The sequence below is a fragment of the Zea mays genome, chromosome 7 (genome assembly GCF_902167145.1).
Source record: "Zea mays cultivar B73 chromosome 7, Zm-B73-REFERENCE-NAM-5.0, whole genome shotgun sequence".
Classification (NCBI taxonomy): Eukaryota; Viridiplantae; Streptophyta; class Magnoliopsida; order Poales; family Poaceae; genus Zea; species Zea mays.
In genome coordinates this window covers 181,930,940-181,954,898 of record NC_050102.1, presented here as the reverse complement: position 1 = coordinate 181,954,898, position 23,959 = coordinate 181,930,940, and the positions used below count along the sequence as shown (strand labels likewise).

General features: G+C 46.5%; 1 protein-coding gene and 1 long non-coding RNA gene across 2 annotated transcripts; both read right to left on the bottom strand.

Moving 5' to 3' along the window:
* Nucleotides 1-8,858: 8,858 nt before the first annotated feature.
* Nucleotides 8,859-10,131, bottom strand: LOC111589754 (uncharacterized). The gene is made up of 2 exons (XR_002748884.1): nucleotides 9,411-10,131; nucleotides 8,859-9,331 (listed from the first exon to the last, which is right to left on the bottom strand). It is a non-coding gene; the product is annotated as an uncharacterized lncRNA (long non-coding RNA).
* A 3,259-nt stretch (nucleotides 10,132-13,390) lies between these two features.
* LOC100280939 (CBL-interacting serine/threonine-protein kinase 11) lies at nucleotides 13,391-14,993 on the bottom strand. The gene has a single exon (NM_001153859.2). The coding sequence runs from the start codon at nucleotides 14,875-14,877 to the stop codon at nucleotides 13,564-13,566; it is 1,314 nt and encodes a 437-aa protein (NP_001147331.1). The 5' UTR covers nucleotides 14,878-14,993; the 3' UTR covers nucleotides 13,391-13,563.
* Between the last annotated feature and the right edge of the window lie 8,966 nt (nucleotides 14,994-23,959).

The following is a 23,959-nucleotide window of genomic DNA, read 5'->3' as shown; positions in this document are numbered from 1 at the left end:
TGTTGTGTCTTCCTGCCACCATTTTTCGATAAATGAAACTTTTATAAAAATACTAAGTAAATTATATTAAGAGGATACAAAGTTTGTTGGTACAACTTCCGACTTCTGCAAAATGGACACTGCCAGATAAAAAGAATAGAAAAAAGATCCAAAAATCCCAGCTAGGAACAATCAATCCGAAGATTATATCGCCAACCATATATCTGGGAAAAGAGACTGTGGCCACTCGCACCAAGAGTTGTGACCCCACTACGACCAAATCTTAAAGATCCTTCCGTTGGAGGATAGCTCAACTCGAGAGCCAACGAGCCGCCAAAAGGATAACATGCAAAGGAGAGCAAAAGATATTTTCCTTAAAAACCAAGTTATTTCTACATAGCCAGAGCCCAGAGCGATCAGCACAAGGCCGTTGCTCCAAGTAGAAACAAAGATTTCCTAACATTATTGAAATTGTGGAGCGAAGGCCCAAACATATGACCCACATTTTCTGTTGAGCGATACCGGTCGCCACCTGCAGAATGTCCTAAACTGACCGATCCAAACGACATTCAAAGAACAGATGGTTAATAGTTTCCTTCTTATGACAAAAAAACACAGTCTATGCTCCCTTACCAACTTCGCTTAGCTAGACTGCCCTTTGTGAGAATCACTCCATGTCGTAAAAACCATAACGCCCCGTTTGGATCACTGGAATTGAATTCCATTCTAATAATAGTAATTTAGGCATATATCAATTAAGCTAATTCGCTTTTATACAAAATATATTTGTATACTATTATTAGCAAGATGTCCTAGAGGTTTATGTGCTACATTTTTACTATAGAGGAGTGGAACGAAGAGTGTTATGTAAGTTACAGAGTAGAAAGAAATTCTACTCATGCATAAAATCATTTCCTATCCTCCACCCTATGAATTTGAGATAAGCTTATATCTGAACTTTGGAAAGTGGTGGAATGCCAAATTCCAAACTAAATAAGTTACTTTATTGAGTGAATTCCAATTCCTTTAAAATGAAGGGATCCAAACGCCCCGTAAGAAAATTTTAAATTTTTTAGGGTACCTTTAGATTACATAAGTCTTTATTCATGTGTTAGAGGTATTTCTAAGCATCAAGGCAGCATAACGTGATTTTACCGAGGACTTTCCATTTGGAGTTAAGTTCCAGTAAAAAGCATCTGGATCATGACCTCGCACAATCCCCTCCATACGTACGTGCCAACAAATCATTATTCCATGCATTTAAATTGGATCCAAAGAGTTGCCTCCATCCTAATTCTTTGATCATCATTAGTTTATTTTTTATGTTTTTTTTTGCTTCGTTTATGAGGCTGGCCGCATCCATCCTAAAAAGGAAAACAGACCAATAGAAAAAGAAAACAGACCAATAGAAAGAGAAAAACAGATAAAAAGGAATCCCTACTGCGCCAGCAGCAGCAGCATCATCCATCAGCTAGCTGTTCATGTGATGTGACCACCAAAAGATACCTGGCCACCCTGCCTTGTGACACCATCTAGCTTATTCTGTGCATAGATATATACGTATCAGACAACTAATAATTGAACAAGGAACACGAACATGACCGGCCGGCATCTTCAGCTGGCCATGGTCCACCCTGGTGAGAGGTGAGGTGGCAGATTGCGATAAGGACTAATGGCTATACGACGCCACAATAATGCATGCAGATGCAGCTGCTCCCGCCTCCCGTGAAGGTCGTTGCAGTGTGCACCATGCATCTAATAAAGCAGTGTTCAGTAGTATACTGCTGCCCTGCCGGCCAACCAGCAGCCCATTGCTTCGTGTCCAATTCTAGTGACTGCCGGTGTCACTCTCTCCGTCGTGTTCATTCATGTGTTCAGTTCACCTGAATTTTAGGTGGTGTACACGTGTGTGTGTGTGTGTGGTTGATGACTGGGACACTGGCTAGGTGGTTTCTGGTGGATCACTTTTTTTTAAGGATCTGATTCTGATGCATATATATATGGACAGACGTCCGGTTCTTGTTGCTCGTCCATGGCTTCAGGTTCACATTGCCCGTCCAAGAGGATTCACAGTTTAAGACTAGTTTGGGAACCCCAATTTCCTAAGGGATTTCTATTTTCCCAAGGGAAATTAGTTCATTTTCCCATGGAAAAATAGAAATCCCTTTGGAAATTGTGGTTCCCAAACTAGCCCTTAGTTTAGTTTCTCTGCACCCGTCGTTGTTCTCTTCTGTGTGTCCTTGGTTCGTCGTCCACCAATTCGGAGCAGAACGCCTGCGTCGATCTTGACCGCGAAATCGTCAGAGGGCCGGGGTGGTATGATACAAACAAGGCAGAGAGGCATGGGAAAAAACACTGCACTTCCTTCGACCTGCTGCCAACAACTGCCATCGCTATCTGCAGCCTGTCTTCTTAATAATACTATCTATTTAGTACGATAAGCATTAACATACTTTTTTTTATCATAAATCGAGTTAAATCTGAGATGACTTTTAGTAGTACTATTCTAGATTTTGATTCTAGGATGATAGGATAGGTATTTAAGATGCCCGGCCGTAGTTTTAACGTTTGGACCACGAACACATGAGTACTGGTACGGCGGCACTCGTCACGTTCACAATTTGACTTTTAATCATATTCGTTGTTTATTACACGCACGTTGAGTGGTGGACCAAAGATTTAAACCTAGAGGACTAAATCTTGGGTCCAAACGTTATATAGACATATGTGCAAACTTTCATAATGCTTTTAAATCATCATATATTAGGCTGCAAGTTATATGGATTTGTTTATTTAAGTCTCCGTTCTTAAATATAGTTCTTTCTATCCCACTTTTTTCCCGTTCACATTCATTAAAATGATAATGAATATAGACATATGTGTAAAACTTAATGAATGTATAATTAGTCTAAAACAAATTATATTTTAGAGGCGGGAGGAGTAATTTATTTTTAGACTAAATTCTAAGATAGTCGCCCCTGACGTTCGATGACGAGGCGTTCATCAGTCATGCACTCGAGGCGTTCTTCGTATGTTATCGCTGTCATGCATGTGTGTAATAAACAGGTTGGTTACGATCACGAACACGAAGAACATACGAAGTTGTCTAGCTGTTGTTGTGGCACAGGCGTACAGCGCAGCACTTCTTGGGCGAATTTAATCGTGAGTCGTGACACACACACAAAAAAATGATCAATGGAAATATATAGGGAGAATTACATGCCGCACCACTGCATGGCACACAACCTCAGATTTCACCTTAGCAATGAAAATTCCTCAGTTCTACCCTTGTATTCGGAGCAGCGCATCAGAAAAACTCTCACCGTCAGCCGTTACCGTTTGCCGTCACCTGCAGTTGGGCCCCACACGCCACATCCCAAAATCCCCAATCGAACAACAGAGGGAATCCATCGCAAAAATCCTTGTGCCGCCGCCCTAGGTTCCCGTCGCCGCCGGTGGTCGCCGTCGCCGTGGAGGCGCGCGGCGCTGCCCCTGCCGTGGCCCCAGACTCCCTCGGCCACGCGGCTGCTCCTCGCCCGGAGCCCGGTAGACATCGCCGCCGCTGGTGGTCGCCGTGGAGGCGCGCGGCGCTGCCCCTGCCGTGGCTCCAGACGCCCTCGGCCACGCGGCTGCTCCTCGCCTGGAGCCCGGTAGACATCACCGCCGCTGGTGGTCGTCGTGGAGGCGCACGGCGCTGCCCCTGCCGTGGCTCCAGGCGCCCTGGGCCACGCGGTCGTCGTCCCCTGCCGTGGCTCCAGAGTGGAATCGCCGCTCTGCTCACCTTGGCCTGCGAGTCGCGCGGCGCAGCTGCTCCTGTCGTGGCCCTCGGGACGAGCCGCTGCTCACCATGGTCTGCTAGGCGCGCGACGCAGCTGCTCTCCAGAAGCTGACCCGCGGAGCTCGCTCGTCGGCCACGCGACGCTCCTCACCCTCGGCTGCGAACCTCCTCACTTTGGAGCTGCTTGAGCATATGGAGGCCTTTCTCTCACCTCCCGACGCTGCTCGACAGGATGTACCGAGCCATCGCACAGGGTGAGTGGTGAGAAAAATACTTCACATGGGTGGTCCTGATCCCTTTCCTATGGTCACAGTGGTCCCCTTTGTATTTGGCATGTTCTGTCTTGTTTTCTAGTGTCATCCAAGAACGAACTTATTTATTGGGATCCCTTTGTTTAGTGAACAATACTTAATAGGATGGTTAGGACTAATACTTCTCTTTTTTTTGTGTCAAATAGGATGGATCTTCGTGGTGCGAGTGATGATGATTATGATTTTGCGAATGATGATGAGAGTTCATATCCGGAGTTTGTTCAAAATTGGGATACTCATGGTGCGAATGAGCCTAACATGCTTGCTCAATTTGATGACACCGATGAAGAAGAGAGAGAGGAGAGCATTGCTGTGTTGGTGCCTGAGAATGCAGATGATGTGGACATGCCGGTGATTGATTATGATAGAGAGAATCCTTGTATGGATGAAGGCAGTTGTTTTCCAACAATGGAAGATTGTAGGAATGCCCTTGCAACATATTGCATCAAGGGTGAGTATGACTTTGTGATTGACCATAGTGAGCCAGACAGGTATACTGTGCATTGTGCATTCTCTCGGTGTAAGTGGAGGATGCATGCCTCTAATATGAGAAATAGCAAAGTTATTCAAGTCAAGGTTAACCCCTTTCCACATACTTGTCCAAGTGAAGCAAGGAAAGGGTCACAAAAGGCAGCCAAGGCTAGGTGGTGTTGTGATAAAATGTTACAGTGGGTGGCAGAGAATCCTTCAATTGGTCCAGCTGCATTGATAAAGAAGCTCAAAGAGAAATATAACATTACAGTGCCTTACATGAGGGTATTCTATGGAAAGGAAATGGCTCTTAACAAAATTAATGGTCCATGGAAGGATAGTTTTGCATTGTTGTACTCTTTCAAATCCGAAGTGGAGAAGGCTTCTCCAGGAAGTGTTGTGGAGATTGACAGGCATACAGTGGAGTACATAGTGAAAGGCCAAACTATGAGCAAAGAATGCTTTCGGAGGGTCTTTGTCTCATTTAAAGCTTGTTGGAAGGGCTTCCTAGAAGGTTGTAGGCCTTATTTGGCGGTGGATGCAACTGTTCTTACTGGGAGATTTAAAGGACAGTTAGTAGCTGCTTGTGCAATTGATGGACACAATTGGTTGTTTCCGGTTGCTTATGGTGTGATAGAGTCAGAAAATGCAGAGAGCTGGACATGGTTTTTGAATAATTTGCGCCAAGTTATTGGGTTTCCAAATGGATTGACCATACACACTGATGCTTGTAAAGGTTTGGAAGATGCGGTTGATAAGGCGTTTCCTGGAGTGGAACACAGGGAATGCATGAGACACCTAGCTGGAAACTTTACAAAAAAGTTTAAAGGAGATCTATTGAGTAAGCACTTATGGCCAGCAGCATACACATGTTGCATGGATGAATACAATGAACACATGAGTGAATTGTACAAGAAGGCAGGTATGCAGGCATGGATGGCACAACATCACAATAGGGTGTGGTCAAGGAGCAAGTTCAATGAACACTGCAAGGTTGATTATTTGACCAGCAATTTGGCAGAGTCTTTCAATTCTTTGATAAAGGAAGTCAAAGGGTTGTACGTGGTTGATGTGTTGGACAAGATTAGGCGGATTCTTATAGCAAAGTTTTCGTTGCGCCGAAGAATTGCAACAGAAAAATTTAGAGACCACCTAATAATTCCACGAGTGATGAAGACATTGCATGTGAACACTAGAGGGCTGAGAATGGACTTGCTTATGCTACGGCCTTATTTTGCAGAGGTGACAGTATTTGAGAAGGAGAAGGAGTTGAGGTATTCTGTGGACTTGCAAAGGAGAACTTGTACTTGTAGCCTATGGCAGATTCGTGGGTTGCCGTGCAATCATGCTCTTCTCTTCATCACCTCTTTGCCTAATGTTCACATTGATTCGTATGTACATGAGTACTACTATGCTTCCAAGTTTCATGCCGCATATGCCATGGATTTGCCTTCTCTAGCGTCAAAGCATCAATGGCCGAAGGTGGATCCAGGTTTCATGCTTCATCCTCCAGTTATGAAAAGAGCGGCAGGAAGACCAAGAAAGACTAGAATAAGATCAAGTGTTGAGGGTTTAGGTGGACTTGGGCCTAGGAAAAGGAGATGTAAAAGATGTGGAGGAACAGGTCATATTGCCAAGAATTGTAAAAATGCAGTTGATCCATCTTTTGGAGAAGATTTGGAGGTTGTGCCCTTTAGTCTTGGCTTGCAAGATGTACCCTCTCATGTTGAGTTGGAGGTTGTGCCCTCTAGTCTTGGCTTGGAAGATGTACCCTCTCATGTTGAGTTGGAGGTTGTGCCCTTTAGTCTTGGCTTGCAAGATGTACCCTCTCATGTTGAGTTGGAGGTTGTGCCCTCTAGTCTTGGCTTGGAAGATGTACCCTCTCATGTTGAGTTGGAGGTTGGACCATCTAATGTTGATATGCAAGATGGGCCATCTAGGTATGTATATTCTCGATCTTGTTGAGTTTTCACTCTTGTTCACTCATTTTATTGAGTTTTCATTCTTGTTTCTTTTGTAGGGAAAAGGCTACACCGAAGGAGAAGACTAGGAAGAGAAAAGCGACGACACCTACAAGGAAAAAGAAAGTGACAACACCTACACGTACCAAACGAGTACCTAAGCCAAGGGTTATCATGAACTTGTAGGAAAATTGTGAAACTTGGACTTGTATGTTGGAGACTTGTGTCTATGTTCATTTTGTGAAACTTGGACTTGTATGTTGGAGACTTGTGTCTATGTTCATTTTGTGAAACTTGGACTTGTATGTTGGAGACTTGTGTCTATGTTCACGAAATCCTTTGAAATTTTTATGTTAACCTTCCATGACCATAATATGGAGCCACACCAAATTTCACGAGTTTTTGAACATGTTTGCTATTTATTTATTTATTTTCAACTATACCTTTAAATTATGTAATATGGTGAATAATTAAAAAAAATTAAGTTTTCGCATGACTTATGCTTCTACGTGTTAAAGGAACATGTGTGACAAATTTTATGTCAAAATAATAAAAAACTTTTTGAGAGTGGTACAAACTACTAACTTCATGTAGGATGTGATGAAACTATATAGGAGATGTGCCCATTTGTGAACCATGTCTACACGAATTTTCACGAAATCCTTTGAAATTTTTATGTTAACCTTCCATGACCATAATATGGAGCCACACCAAATTTCACGAGTTTTTGAACATGTTTGCTATTTATTTATTTATTTTCAACTATACCTTTAAATTATGTAATATGGTGAATAATTAAAAAAAATTAAGTTTTCGCATGACTTATGCTTCTACGTGTTAAAGGAACATGTGTGACAAATTTTATGTCAAAATAATAAAAAACTTTTTGAGAGTGGTACAAACTACTAACTTCATGTAGGATATGATGAAACTATATAGGAGATGTGCCCATTTGTGAACCATGTCTACACGAATTTTCACGAAATCCTTTGAAATTTTTATGTTAACCTTCCATGACCATAATATGGAGCCACACCAAATTTCACGAGTTTTTGAACATGTTTGCTATTTATTTATTTATTTTCAACTATACCTTTAAATTATGTAATATGGTGAATAATTAAAAAAAATTAAGTTTTCGCATGACTTATGCTTCTACGTGTTAAAGGAACATGTGTGACAAATTTTATGTCAAAATAATAAAAAACTTTTTGAGAGTGGTACAAACTACTAACTTCATGTAGGATGTGATGAAACTATATAGGAGATGTGCCCATTTGTGAACCATGTCTACACGAATTTTCACGAAATCCTTTGAAATTTTTATGTTAACCTTCCATGACCATAATATGGAGCCACACCAAATTTCACGAGTTTTTGAACATGTTTGCTATTTATTTATTTATTTTCAACTATACCTTTAAATTATGTAATATGGTGAATAATTAAAAAAAATTAAGTTTTCGCATGACTTATGCTTCTACGTGTTAAAGGAACATGTGTGACAAATTTTATGTCAAAATAATAAAAAACTTTTTGAGAGTGGTACAAACTACTAACTTCATGTAGGATGTGATGAAACTATATAGGAGATGTGCCCATTTGTGAACCATGTCTACACGAATTTTCACGAAATCCTTTGAAATTTTTATGTTAACCTTCCATGACCATAATATGGAGCCACACCAAATTTCACGAGTTTTTGAACATGTTTGCTATTTATTTATTTATTTTCAACTATACCTTTAAATTATGTAATATGGTGAATAATTAAAAAAAATTAAGTTTTCGCATGACTTATGCTTCTACGTGTTAAAGGAACATGTGTGACAAATTTTATGTCAAAATAATAAAAAACTTTTTGAGAGTGGTACAAACTACTAACTTCATGTAGGATGTGATGAAACTATATAGGAGATGTGCCCATTTGTGAACCATGTCTACACGAATTTTCACGAAATCCTTTGAAATTTTTATGTTAACCTTCCATGACCATAATATGGAGCCACACCAAATTTCACGAGTTTTTGAACATGTTTGCTATTTATTTATTTATTTTCAACTATACCTTTAAATTATGTAATATGGTGAATAATTCAAAAAAAAAATAAGTTTTCGCATGACTTAGGCTTCTACGTGTTAAAGGAACATGTGTGACAAATTTTATGTCAAAATAATAAAAAACTTTTTGAGAGTGCATGGTGATATATTAATTGTTGTGCCACTACTTATGAAAACATGTGGATGGTGTAGTGGTGAGGTGCTGTACTACTATCCTAAAGGTTCCAGGTTCGACTCCTGAAGTCCTCTTTTTTCCATTTTTTCCCATTTTTTTATTTGGGCTTGCTGAAGGTATTGTTCACACAGCATGCACTAGCATATATTCCAGACAACATGCCAACTCAAATATTCCAGACAGTGCCAGACTCAAATATTCCAGACAAAGTGCCAGACTAGCATATATTGTTCACAGATCACTACAACACAGATCACCAATCACTACATAGCATGCACTAGAAAAGTTCACACATCAATACAACACACAAACCTGCCACACTTCAAATTAAATGCTTTCAATTACATTTCATCACAAAGAAAAGCGAGGAAATTAAAATCATAGTAGCGCAAAAAGCTCCAACAATCTTCTTCATCTCGCTCAAGTTGTGATTCACCTTCTTAACTTCAGCGATCAGGTCACTAATTGCTTTCGCGTTAGCAGTTGCCACATGTTGGTGCCCAATGTATTCATTTGGACCACCCGCCAACCCTTCTGCTTCTATCATCTTCATATAATCATCCAGCCACATGAAGAAGTCACATTTTCGCAAATCCTAATCAAAACAAACAAAGTTGAGCATAAATAATCCCAAATAAACTAAAGTTGATAGGGATGGCAAAATAAGGATCAACCTTCCATGGGCACTTCACGAACTCACGACCATAGTTGCCATTCTCAGTTTTCCTCGATGTGAGCCGCAAAAGAGGCTCTGGCCGTTCACACTCGGGGCAGCGCATAAGTGGCACTGTCCCATACTGAGGCCATTGATGTCGTCTGTTCGACGAACTACTCGCACGCGACATGTGATTCAGGCTACAACAACAGTAACAAACAACTTCAGGCTGCAAGTAATGTACATACCCATGAAAATTCCAGACAAGGTCCCTAAAGATGAGTGTCAAGTAAACTTCAGGCTGCAACTTAAGAACAGAGAGAACCCTAAGAACAAGGTCCCTAAAGATGAGTGTCAAGTAATTTCACTCATCTTGTAATCCAACTAGTCTCATACCCATGAAAATTTCGAGTGTATACTTTACTGGATGTTGAAATTTCACTGTGCAGGATGAGTGTCAAGTACTTTAATGGATGACAACTTCAGGCTACTGGATGTTGAAATTTCACTGTGAGTTTCACTGCGAGAACCCTAAGATACCTTTCAGAGCGAGGGAAGGGAGATCCACGCCGCCAATCCGACGCCCTCGCCCTCTGCGCGGAGAGGCCACCAGATCCACGACGGGGCTACTCCAGAGCTCGCCCTGCTCCTCTTCGCCCTCGCCCTGCTCCTCTTCGCCCTCGCCTTCGCCCTGCTCCCTCCGCGCGCCGATCTGTCAACGGGGTTGAGGACAGCGGGGTTGCGAGGACGGTGGGGTTGCGAGGACGCACATTGAGCGAGGGAGGAGGGCACGACCCGTCGGTGGCGTGGGGGGGGAGGGGGGAGGGGGGGCGTCGCCGGCGGGATCTGCCGACGGCGGGAGGACTGGGACCTCGCCCTGCTCCTCTTCGCCTCTGTAGAGGTGGGGTGTGGCGACGGGCCGACGGGGGGACAGTGGGCGGCGACGGCGGGACTCCTCCACCTCCCGGCGCGACGGCGGGAGGACTCCACCTCCCAGCGCGTGAAGGTCTGGCGATTTTGGATTGGGGAATTGTTGGCACAGTTGAGCACCGCTGGCCAGGCTGGGACCCACATGACAGTAACGCCAACACGACGGAAACGGCGTGGGATGGCAAAGTTGAGCACTGCATGGCACACCGGGGTGAAAAACGAGTCTGGGTAAAATCTGTGGCTAGCGATGAGTTGCGCGCAAAAACTGTGGTGCGGCATGTAATTCTCCCAAATATATAATAGATTCATATTACAAAAGCCCAATAATTGCTTGAAACGCCGTTCTGTTTTGTCAATAATATTGACAAGTTTGACAGGAGCAGTAACCATTTGCATGTGTATGAGTATGATGTTGTTTTCATCTAGATTTGGACCTGTTCTGTCTACTACGACTACTTTTTGATTTGAAGTAAGGAGTGGTGCTACATATGCACTCTATCATCTGATTGAAAACGAAAGCGAGAGCGAGTATGAGAATATATATCATCAGAAATAAAAACTAAAAACGTCGTAGGCACGCCATCTTTGCACGTCTCAGCCGAGCATTATTATTTTGTTTGGGCGTCGACGTCAACTCGAGTCATCGATCGGCAAGAGAAGCTCCAATCAAACGCACTCACCTCATTCATTATCTGTCCCAATAAAACTAATGGCGAGTCGTGCACGCAAGAGTTTAGTGTTTGTTTGTCACCTGCTTTACGTTGGTAACTCTAACAAGTTCAGTTTGCACAAAACTCTCTCTACCTCTATCTATATTACCCCTATATAACCCATCGTCCGGATTCAATTTTGCAAAAAAAACACACCCAACCAAATCACCCCATCACACTCATAACCTCCTCTAAAATCACTGATAAACGAATTACATCCACACATAATTTGCCCCCCTCAAATTTATCAGGCTTATCTCGTGCCGTAAGGCAGTTAGGAACAATCTAATAAGTTCCTAGACTTATCGTGCCCCAGCTCTCAGCTCAGAATGCATTCTGAGAGCTTCATTTCCGACAAGCACAAGTACGTTTCTCACGCGTGATCATCAGGCTTTCTGAGACGTACTCGAATTCGTATCCTCCTCCTCATCTCTCTCTCTCTCGTGCTATATATGTCAGTGTATCACTGTCACGTAAAAGCCTGTTTGTTACGGACACGAAACTGTATGGTTCGTTATGATTATGGACAGCTTTTCAGATCCCTGCGTGCATTTGCACTGCACCCCACTTTTCTAGGCTTCCACCGAACCGGTCGAACTTGCTAAAAAAAAATGCCACCGAGGCTGTTCATTTAAATTTAATTTGTACCGATTTTATACTGTTTCTACAATATTTTCGTGTCTAGATTAGCTGGCTTTAATCTGCTCTGCTAGCTGTTGTTGTTGGCTGGTGCCTCGCTGTCATGTACGCAGTTATTACACGTACACATGACGGAAACGATGGAGGAGATTAGTACTTTCCCACAAAGGCAAAGCATTACTACTAGGAGGGGAAGCCAAGCAAGGGTAATGGTTACATTTTTTGGGGGAATGGGTTCACACACAAATCCAAGTAACTGCTTGACGAAACAACGTCCCATCCTTGTTCTTAGCATCTAGTAGTTTGTAAATAATTATAAAATGCTAACTCTCAAATTTTTTAGGTGTACTAGTATGCTACGTGTGTGGCTGTTCTGGGACACTGGATGGATAGTGCAGCGAAACCTGGCCACAAAACATGGATATCTGGTGCCCCCACTCCCACCCCCACGGCCCCACCCCACCCTTTGGTCTAGCCCATGCTACTAATCAAGTGTACAACAATGTTTATAGAACCGACCGGTTTTGTCGAAACGTCGGGATACGGTTTCGGTTACCCATAGTTTTTTTAAAATTCGTTCTAAATTAAAATAAAAAATTCATAAAAACGAAAATTGTTAGTAAACCGTTTTTATGACCGGTAAACCAGATTTGATGCAAGGTTTAGTTTTAGTTTATGAATTTAGTGGTCATTTTAGGCATATTAGATGCTATTTTTGCCCAATTTAAGTGGTAGTTTGGATGCCAAGGTTGAGTTCCAGTTCAAATGGTAAACCGTTACGAGCTTACAAATTCTCCTGGACTTGTATTTGAGTATTGCGAAGTTCGCTTGTTTTTTGTTGCATGAGAACTGGAGTTTGTGGTTGCATATGTATGTTGTATATTATTTTGGTGAACATATGTCGTATGGATCACTTAATATTTATTATGCAATATGAATTGAGCAAATTATAAATAAATCCTGTCATCATTTTCTATTTTTTTTCTATAAAAAATAGTGAAAACCAGTTCGTTTTCGTGAAAACCCTGCAGTTTAAGACGGTTCACCGCCGTTTTTTCGTCGATAAACCGGTATAGATTTAAATTTGGTTTGGATTGTACAAATCGGTCGATTTTTACCGGTTTACCGGCGGTAAATCATTACCGGTGGAAAACAGTTTTTTCAGCTAAAATGGTTTTGTAAACCGTGGTGTGCAGTGTACAAAGGGAGAGACCCCTCGATGTCTCGTATCAGATCCAAATGGGAGGAGCACTTTTTGAACCCGCCGTCGCTAGCTGCTGCCGCTCTCTTGACGAAAGGCGGCGTTTGCAAAGAGAGACACTGGCCAGACACCTCCACCGCCTGGTGCCCATACCAGGAGTGGGTAGTGTTTGTGTAGAAAGAAACGGGATATGCGACGGCATATTGGCATCCGCCGGTGCCAATTGGCATGGCGACAAGCGACGAAGAAGGTGGTGGTGGGTGGAGGTGTCTGGCTGGCGTCGCCGTCGCTCCCCCCCGGTCCCGGGGAATCTCACGCGCACGGCACGGAGGAGAGGAACTTGTTGGGAACCTCCGCTGCCGCGTTTGGTGGCGGTGGGGCGAGCAAGGCACCGGAGAGGATGCTACCCGGGCTATGTTGCTGGCCCAATCGCCGTGGTTTCTCGGCTACACAGCAAAGCACTTGTTCCTCTCAATCTAAGGCGTCGCGCGTCAGCTGCAAACGTCCACTAGAGTTGACTCTCAGAAACCGCAAGGATTCTTCTTCTTCTTCCTTGCTTGCTTTGTTGGATATAGCCACGGAGCGAGTGAATAATTTACACACGACGATCTCGCCAATGATATATAGCAGGCGACGACAAAAAAGAAGAAACAAAAGAATCGCAACCAGAACGCGGCTTCCACCCCACCTCATCAGCTCAGCGCCGGGGGCTTCACGGCCGGCTCCAGCAGCTCGGTCCAGACCAGCGCGGCGTCGGCGCCGTCGCCCTTCACCACCTCCACAACGGACACGGCGTCCGCGAGCCTAAACACGCTCACTTTTGCCAGGACGCCGCCGCCGCCCTCCTCCTCCTCCTCCTCCACGTACACCGTCGCCCTCTTCCCGTCCCTCCGCGCGCGGTACCCGCCCTTCCGCGCGGCCGCCTCCACGCGGCCCAGCACGGCCGCGGCAGGCTCGCCCACGAACACGCGCTCCTTGCCGCCTCCCCCCGCGCCCACGAACAGCGCCGACAGGTCCGAGCCCGGGGAGAAGCTGAGGATGTCGAACGCGGTCGGCTCCCTGTCCTCGTCCGCCTTGGCCTCCTCCTCCTCCTCCTCTACCTCCTCGTACCCGCCGTGCACCAGGCCGCCAAGGTCCTCCTCGCCGCCGTGGCGGAACCACGGGTGCGCCACGATGCCGTCCGCGTCAATGCGCGCCGACGGGTCCGGGTCCAGCACGCGCCGCAGCAGGTCGCGCAGCGCCGGCGAGAACCACCCGGGGCACCGGAACCTGCCCGCGTAGATCTTGCGGTACATGTTCACCAGGCTGGCGTCGTTGAAGGGGAGGTACCCGGCCGCCAGCACGAACAGCACCACGCCGCAGGACCAGATGTCCACCTTCCCGGGCTCGTACCCCTTGCGCGACAGGATCTCGGGGGCCACGTACGCCGGGGTGCCGCACATCGTGTGCCGGAGGCCTTCTCCTCCTCCTCCTCCTCCGCCGCCGCCCACGGCGCCCAGCCCGAAGTCGGCCACCTTCAGCGCGCCGCCCTCGTCCAGCAGCAGGTTCTCGGGCTTGATGTCGCGGTGGTACACGCCGCGCGCGTGGCAGTAGCGCACGGCGGACACCAGCTGCCGGAAGTAGTGCCGCGCCAGGTCCTCCGTCATGCGCCCCGACGCGTCCACCAGCGAGAACAGCTCGCCGCCGCCGGCGAGGTCCAGCACGAAGTGGACCTTCTTGCGCGTCGCCAGGATCTCGTGGAGCCGCACCACGTGGCGGTGCCGCAGGCGCCGGAGGATGCACGCCTCCCGCTCGATGGCGGCGTTGACGCCAACGCCGGCGCCGCCGCCGGCGCGTGGGTTGGGGAACGACTTGATGGCCACGGAGCGGCCGGTGAGCAGGTCCCGCGCCAGGTACACCTTGGCGGAGGCGCCGCGGCCCAGGAGGCCGCCGAGCTCGTACCTGCCGAGGAGCACGGTCCCCGCGGCGGGGGCAGTGTCGGCGACGGCGCCGGTGGCGGGCGGCATCGTGGCGGCGGCGTCTGCTCGGCCGGCGCCGTCGTAATGACCGGGCGCGACGGGGGAAATTTGCTGTACCGTCTCACTGGCCGGTGATGGCTGGCGGTCGTGCTGGGCGGCTTGCTGAGTTTTGGGGTTTGCCGTGCCCGTATTTATGTATCACGCGGTGCTGCGTGGTACTCGTCGGATTCTCAGCTGGGAGCTTGACGAGTGGGCCTGGCAGTTTCCACTCGAATTGACAGCTAGCTGGGGCCGGTTGGGTTGGGTTGCACGAGCAGCGAAACTTCGTGATCGTATCTATTGCAAGTTAAAACGGCAAGATACAATACAAGGGATCCCAGCCCAAGCAATAGCATGCATGCGCCTCCTCACTTGGAATTGCCAAGTGTTGACAACAAGTACAAGTTGGATTATTCCTTCATTTGTACTAAACATCAACACACTTGACCATCGCTGAAGTATATGTATATATATATATATATATATATAAGCAACATTCGTAGACCACTTAAACAAGTGAAGCCATTAAACAACGGTAGGCTGCAACAGGCAACTGCACTCACAAGTCTTGTTTGGAGAGCGCTGCTGTTATATACTACTAATAAATAATAATAACTACAAGCAACAAAAGCTGGAACACCGTTTGCTTGTTGCCACGCTTTTATTTTGTATATGCATGGAGACCCGTCTTCAATTATTCGGAGAGAGAATTTACTTGTTATATAGTATAGCATAAAGGAGAACAAATTAAGCTATAATGTAAATAGGTTACCACTTACGAGAATAATATGCAAAATGTGGTAGCTAATAATAGTTAGCAGCATCTGTTAGTTCTCCAGCTGCACTAATGCATTGGCAGCGCAAGTGCCCGAATATAAACACATCACATCTGAAGGAAGCTCCAGATCGAATTACTCCCTCCGTTTCTTTTTATTTGTCGCTGGATAGTGTAATTTTGCACTATCCAGCGACAAATAAAAAGAAACGGAGGGAGTATAATGGTAGAAACGGGACACACTTTCCAGCTCTCGAAAGCATCAAGCATGGCAATCCCCACACACCCACAGACAGGTCGCGGGAAGCGTGGCGAGGGCTGTGGCACCCTGCGCGTACCGGCGCCGTTGCCGCGTGCGGCTCCGTTGCACCGGTTTTCCGTCCGCCAATTCCACCACAGTCATTTATGTGGCTCATCGTGTTAATCACGTCTATTACGAATGCACATGTTTGACTTTCTCCATTACTACTGTTCGTCACGTATATTCTACTGATACGAACATGTTTGACTTTTACCACTACTACCGATCGATCGATCGCTCATTTGTGTGTTCCGCATCTACACACCAACATATAGCAAAAAAAAAGTTAATATCTGAACTTAACGATCTCTAATCGACATAAATACAGCACGTACCATATGCGTTCTCAGACCGCTAGGCCCCAGCGTCTAGGTAGTTTGGAACTGAATTTCGCGGCAAGTCTCGAGTGGGAAAAAAAAGGCAAGAGGAGGCGGCAGCCGGCAGGGCGCGCGGTGCGGTAGGGTGCGTGCACCGTGCAGTGCCGGCGCCGTCGACCTTGAGAGCACGTGGGATGCGTGCCGCAACTGTGTCGCCGCGCGGGACTCGGGAGCTTGGCAAGCGGGCAGCAGGACACCTGTGTCTGTGTGTGGTTAACAGGATTATCAGATTCAGAACAGAGGCGTGTGCTCGATCGATCGGTTTCAACTGTTTTTCTAGCTATAATATACTCCCTCTGTCTCTAAAAGAATGTCGTTTGACTTTTCTAAGATCAGATTTGACCTGCTCATTTTATTCAAAAAAATTTCATAATTATCATATATTTTCATTACGGTTTAGTTTATCATACCATTTATTTTAACAACAAACTAAAGTTTTCTATATTTTCACAAATATTTTGAATAAGATAAACTGATCAAAGTTGGCCTCAAGAAAGTCAAACGACATCCTTTGTGATACGGAGGGAGTACTTATTACTGTTGTACATGATCTACTACGGTGCTTCTTGACAACGCGCGTGCAAAAGAACGAACTCGTTTATTTCCACGATGGGGAGGCCGAATCAGCCGGTGCCGTCGTCACCTGACAAGGACAGGAAGGGAAGAAGATGGACGCCGGACCCGGAATCACACGTCCGTTTCACGACCAAATTAAATTGAAAGTGATCGCTGCTGCAGGGCTGTTCGTTCGGATTAAAATTGGCTGTTTGCAGCTAGACAAAAAAAAAAAAAAACTGCAAAAGCAGTGTAAGATGGCCGTACGAATTAAAACTAAGCGAACACCCTGAAAATCACGCGTCCATTTCACGAGCAGGCTAAGTTAAAAGGTGATTAGTAGCGACAGAAGTCACAGAAGGCAATAATCGCACATTATGTGTGTATCTGTATATGCCAATGCAGCATATCGTGTGTTATGGGAGCTAGCCTAGCTACGGTCTGTGAGATAGATACATCCACTTTCGATCTCTTTCTATCGCGATCTGATTTTAGGTAGCGAAATATGTGCACAGGACGTGTGTTAACGACTTATTAACGTGGGGGCGGCGACCTCTCCTGCCGGCCGGCCGGCCGGTGCACCGCGTCTCGTCGCCTGGCGCGGCGGCCCTTGGCGGCGCGCAGCGGCCACATCTCAACGTCGCAAGAAAGGCTAAAATGACCACCGCGCGGCCCTGCAGCCTCAGAGTTTATACGTACTCAAAACAGAAACTAAAGATGCATCGAGTCGTTGGACAGCACCTCCAATGATATCCAAACAAATATATACTGGTAACATAGATGCGCACCGGTCGGTCGTCGCCGTACGTCTGCTGCTACGGTGTATGTACGTATGTACGTATGTTAGGTGTGTAGCTGGATTCCATCGATGGATCGAGAAGAGATATCGACGTGACGTCCAAAGATCACGTACAGGCAGTACGTCCATGCACGTATACATACACACATGAAGTTTGCCGGCGGATATTTTTGGTCGTTCAGGCCTCCGTATAAAGTTTGTGTGAAGACGAAGACTACAGACCCGGGCCTGATGAATGAATGGCATATTTCCTTTTCCAGGGGGTGCGGTGCGGTGGCTGCCACGCAACGCATCGACCGTACCGTACTGTCCTGGCACCGTGTGGTTCTTGCCTTCTTGGCGATCTGCCGCAGACTACCTACCTACTGCTACTGCTAGCTAATAGCAGGACCAACACTACAGCTAATGGCCTCCGCTTTACATCTGATTTGACCAAACATTCTGTTTATATCTGACTGAATTATCTAATACAAATTATGTCTCTACGATTCTATCTAATCTAATACTCTATCTGTTCTTTTTTATTTGTTACGGTTTAATTTAAAAATGAATTAACGGACGACAAATATTCGAGAGCGGAAGTAGTATTAAAGACCCAAACAATTTTTTTTTTTAAAAAAAAAACTTTTTTTCTTGTTCTAAAACTGCTTCCGTTTCGCTCTTTTACTTCTGATTAATCTGTACTTATTTTGGCGCCATCTATGTGTATTGGAGGTGGAAAAATTATCCTTTAGCTTGACAAGGTATATATACCGGATATGTGCAATAGCCTACAATATACTTGAAGTTGTTGCAAATATCCATGACATCTTCAACTATTGAATCAAGAACGCTTGCCGCTAGGTCGAATGAGGTAGGGAGGACGGCGCGGCATCCAAACTGGGAAGGTGCAAAATGGATCAGCGACTGCTCCGGCATGTCCTGGCATCGGAGGACGGGAACGTCGTCCACCTTGACCTGTTACTCGCAAGGTGTCGCCGTCGCCAGCCATCTGACAAATTGGGGGAAGCTGCGAGCGATGGATTGGTCCATTTTTCCTTTTTTTTGTTTTTCCTTTTTTTTTCAATATTTTTCTGTTCTAAAACTGCTTTCGTTTCGCTCTTTTACTGTCTTACTCTTTGCTTTGGTCCATTCTATATACAGACATATATATTCTCTGAACCGCAAATATGAAAAATCATAGAGAATTTCTCTTTTCCCCCCTTCCTTCCCCTTTTCATATTTTGTTTTTTTTCCTACCATCCCTATCTGTCCGTCGTGTCGTGTTTCATCCTTTACACGTGTTTTCTTTTTTCAGTTTCTCTCTTTCATTTCTCTTTTGTTTGTAACTCTTTTCCTATATTTTCCCGTTCGGTTTTCTTCCCCGTTCTCGTGTTCGTGTTTGGCTCTGTTTTTTTTTCACCAAAAAAAAAAAACTAGAGCAAAACCGATGACTTTGTTTTTAAAAAAAGTATGTGTAGGCCATTCAATTTAAATATTAGCTGACGATACGATTTACGTGTCTGTCTACAACCAAACAAATCAAACTGCGTGTCAGCTGACGTTTAGACCTGCGCCCCGGGCCGTGGCCCAGGCGGCCATAGGCCTGGGTCCGCCACGTGTTTCTTGACAACGCGCGTGCAAAGAACGAACTTGTTTATTTCCACGATGGGGGCCGAATCAGCCGGTGCCGTCGTCAGTTGTCACCTGACAAGGACAGCAAGGGAAGATGGACGCCGGAATCACACGTCCGTTTCACGACCAAATTAAAATGAAAGTGATCGTTTAGCGAAGCCAGACGATCGCCGCAGGGCTGTTCATTCGGATTAAAATGGGCTTTTTAGTGTTACAACTGTAATCTATATAGACAAAAAAAAATTGCAAAAGCAGTATAAGCTGGTCGTACGAATTAAAACTAAGCGAACACCCTGAAAATCACGCGTCCATTTCACGAGCAGGCTAAGTTAAAAGGTGATTAGTAGCGACAGAAGGCAATATATAATCGCACATTATGTGTGTATGTGTATATCGTGTGTTATGGGAGCTAGCCTAGCTACGGCCTGTTAGATAGATACATCCACTTTCGTTCTCTTTCTATCGCGATCTGATTTTAGGTAGCGAAATCTGTGCACACGGGACGTGTGTTAACGACTTATTAACGTGGGGGCGGCGATCTCTCCTGCCGGCCGGCCGGTGCACCGCGTCTCGTCGCCTGGCGCGGCGGCCCTTGGCGGCGCGCAGCGGCCACGTCTCAACGTCGCAAGAAAGGCTAAAATGACCACCGCGCGGCCCTGCAGCCTCAGAGTTTATACGTACTCAAAACAGGAACTAAAGATGCATGGAGTCCTTGGACAGCACCTCCAATGATATCTGTTGAGCACTAAAAAGAGCAGTGCGGACGGTCTGTCCCCGAGGCCGGACGGTCCGCGGTCCGGACTGTCCGCGGTGGTGGCGCGGACGGTCCGCGCGCGCAGAGTCAGTTAGGGTTCCTAGTTTCTCGCGGGATTTGTTACCTAAAACCGCGGGATTAACTCGGGAAACAGTTGTAAACGGATCCAGACCTCCCCCTTTATATAGATGAAGGGCTACGGCCGATTGAACCCCCAACAATCGAACAAATCAAGTCTATTACTCGTTTTTACCTTATGCATTAGGAGTAGTTCTAGTCTAGTTCTAGTTTAGCCCTAGTTTAGTATTCCAATCCCCAAATTCTCCACCTCTCCTCGACTCTACGTCGATTAGAGGAGTCTAGGTCGGCCTGCCCGAGCCTAGACAACTTCTAGGATCTTTCCTCCCCGACGGGGTCCTTCCCGGGAGCGAGATCCAAGCGCCGTCGGCGATCTTCCGCCGCCCCTGCGCAAGCGCGGACCGTCCGGCCCTAGGGCGCGGACCGTCCGGCCGTCAGGCAGGGATCGCCAGCCCCTGTACCAGGTCGCGGACCGTCCAGCCCCTGGCCATGGACCGTCCGCGCCTGTGCAGAGAGCACCACCGTGCCTCGCACCAGGCCGCGGACCGTCCGCCCCAGTGCAGAGGGCACCGCCGCCGGTTCTTCTTGAGTGATTGGCGCCTCCGAAAAGGTGTCAACATACTTTTTTATGCCCCCCTGCCTTTTGGTGAAGTTTGACGAACCAAAATCATATGAACTAAACCTGATGTAGGTCACCGGCTTTTCGATATGGAGATTATTCAATGAAGCACCAATATAAAGGCCGTTTCGGATTGTATCTTTCTCGGCCATGACCATTTGATCAATGAATCAAAAGGAATAGAATGGAGGTGCCCCCCAGTCTGGATAGACGAAGGGACTATACATGTACCATGGATTCATCATCGTGTCATTCCATGTTTGAACAGGATAATATACCGACGATGAGTAAATAGGTGGAAAGTACCCTGGTCTCATAGAATGAATAGGCGATGCTTGTTGTGTCGCCTTTCGGGTCGTTTTGTTTGACCGTTTTGTTTTAGCAGGTGACCGGGGTTTCTTTGTTGACCGATCATGTGGAACAGTCTTTTTGCTAGTATTTTTGGAGAGCAACTGATCAAAAGTAGGATCGGCTTTGATCGGCCGATTATATGTGCTTTAACCTTGCGTCTTTTTCCTTGCTTTGTGTAGAGGTTGACGCCTTTGGTCATAGGTGGACTGTCCAGCTGAGTTAGCCGGACCGTTTGTCTGAGCACCGGATTGTCCGCACGTAGGTGCCGGACCATCTATGATGCTGGGGCTAGGCTGATGTGTTTGGTTTATTAACTGTGCCTGCCCCCCGGCGTCTTCGGACCTTTTAGCCTTCTCGTCCGAAGCCTTTCGAGTAATCTCTATTTGTGATATATCTGACATGCGAGGATTGCTGATGACAATGCCCTTGCCTTTGCCTTTATCGGCCATTTCGGGTCGAACCAAGACCTTTTTGCATGTGAGTTCTATTGTATTAACAGGAAAGGGTTGTGTGTCTACTTGCATCTCCTGAAAAGCCAATCGACCCTCATTTATGGCCGATTGTATCTGTCGACGAAAAACATTACAATCATTGGTGGCATGAGAAAAGGAATTATGCCACTTACAATAAGCACGCCTCTTTAATTCATCAAGAGGAGGAATAGTATGAGTTAATTTAATGTTGCCGTTTTTCAGTAACTCGTCAAATATTTTATCGCATTTGGCAACATTAAAAGTAAACTTAACTTCCTCTTGTCGATTCTTTCGAATCGACTGTAAAGCAGAACACGCTGAAGGTTTAGCCTGTCCTGGCCAAACCAGTTCGGCGGTGTATACATCCGTGGATTCATCGTCCGAATTATCGTATCCCACTAGATGCATCTTATGGCTAGCCGATTTTGATGTTTCCTTACTTCGGCTTTCACAGGTCATAGCCCGCTGGTGTAAGTGCACTAGTGAAAAGAATTGGGTGCCATCTAATTTTTCTTTTAAGTAGGGTCACAACCCATTGAAAGCTAGCCCTGTCAGTTGTTTTTCTGCGACATGAATCTGAAAGCATCGGTTTCTAGTGTCCCGGAATCTCCGAATATAGTCATTAACCGATTCTCCAGGCCCCTGTCGGACTGAAGCTAAGTCAGCCAATTCTAACTCATGTTCTCCTGAGAAGAAGTGTTCATGAAATTTCTGCTCTAATTCTTCCCAAGAGTTAATAGAATTTGGTGGCAAAGCAGCGTACCATGCAAATGCAGTATCAGTAAGGGACAACGAGAATAAACGAACGCGGTAGGCTTCCCCATCAGCCAATTCTCCCAAGTGTGCTATGAATTGGCTTATATGTTCGTGTGTGCTTTTCCCACTTTCACCAGAAAACTTAGAGAAGTCTGGTATTCTAGTTCCCTGTGGGTATGGCACGGTGTCGAATCGGTGGCTATAAGGCTTCCGATACGATTGCCCTGTACCTGACACACTAACACCGAGTTTGTCCCTGAACATCCCGGCTACCTCGTCTCTGACCCTCTCTGCCATGTCTGGCGACCATCCATTGAGTTTGTGGGTGGAGATTTTAGGTTGCCTGACATTACTCTGTCGGCTTTCCTCCCAGGTATGTTTGAGGTGTGTGTTAGGTGTCCTATTAATGTCACCAGCTCCTGCCCTATACCCCTCAGGCTCTCTTGTGGCCGAATAGTATTCAGCCCTATGTCCATGAGGTGGTATGGCATGATTATAATGTGTTGCTGGTGGGGCACCATAATGTTGCTGCGATGAATGTGGGAACTGTGCGTATTGCGCAGCTCTCGGCTATGCGTATGCATATCCGGACGGTCCGGCGTAAGAGGCCGAATGGTCCGCGACCTGGCCAAATGGTCTGAAGGTATATCCAGATTGTCCAGCCGTATATGGTGCTACGTGGGTAGTCTCGTACCCAGACCGTCTGTCGTAAAGATCTGGACGGTCCGCGATCGGGCCGAATGGTCCAGGGCTGTACCCGGATGGATCGGCCATATATGGTGTGACTTGGGCAGTCTGCGCATGGACTCGTGTAGAGTCGGATGGTCCAGCGTAATACGTCGGCCGGTTCATGTCATATCCGGACGGTCCGGCGTAAGATGGCGGACGGTCCGCAACATATTCGGACGGTCCGGCGTGATGCACCGGACGGTCCGTGATGGGGCCGAAGTGTTCAGGGTTGTATCTTGATGGTCCGGCCATGTACGGTGCGACCTGAGTGTTTTGTGTGCGGGCCTGCATCTGGTCGGACGGTCCGGCGAAATACGCCGGACAGTCCGCGGTATACCCGGACTGTCTGAGATGATGTTCGGACGGTCCGGCCGTGTCCAGTAATTGTCGCATGCCTAGTGGTTGTGGCTGTGATGGTGGCACGAAAGCGTGCATCGGCATACCATATGATGGCTGGGTCAAGGGTGACCCATTTATAGCCGATGTGTTTGACGCGGGTGGCACTGTATTAGACTCTCGCGATGGAAAGTTAGGAGCAGCTGATTTCTCGTATGCACGTAAATGCATTTTAATAGATTCATCTACATATTGCTTTAACTGATCTTCTCGTTGATCCATAAAAGTCGTAAGAGATAGATCTGGAGTACTTACAGCGGGACCATGAAGTGGAGGTAGGAGAGATTCCATATCGATCTCCCCTTGACGGACGATCTTCTGGTGGCGATCTACCGTGAAGTGTGACAAGTACTTGTCCGCCGCCTCCTTGCGCCGTTCGGAGAGTTTATGCAGCAGTTCCGCCTCTTCGTTGTCGCGTTGTTCGTTCCATTGCCGCATCACCTCCTTCTCATCGCGCATTACGAGGTCTTCAAAGGGCATTTGGTCATCAGCCGGGAGCGCCTCCATGGCCGGC

Coding starts and splice junctions, on each gene's coding strand:
- LOC100280939 (NM_001153859.2), bottom strand. CDS start 14,877: ATGCCGCCCGCCACCGGCGCCGTCGCCGACACTGCCCCCGCCGCGGGG.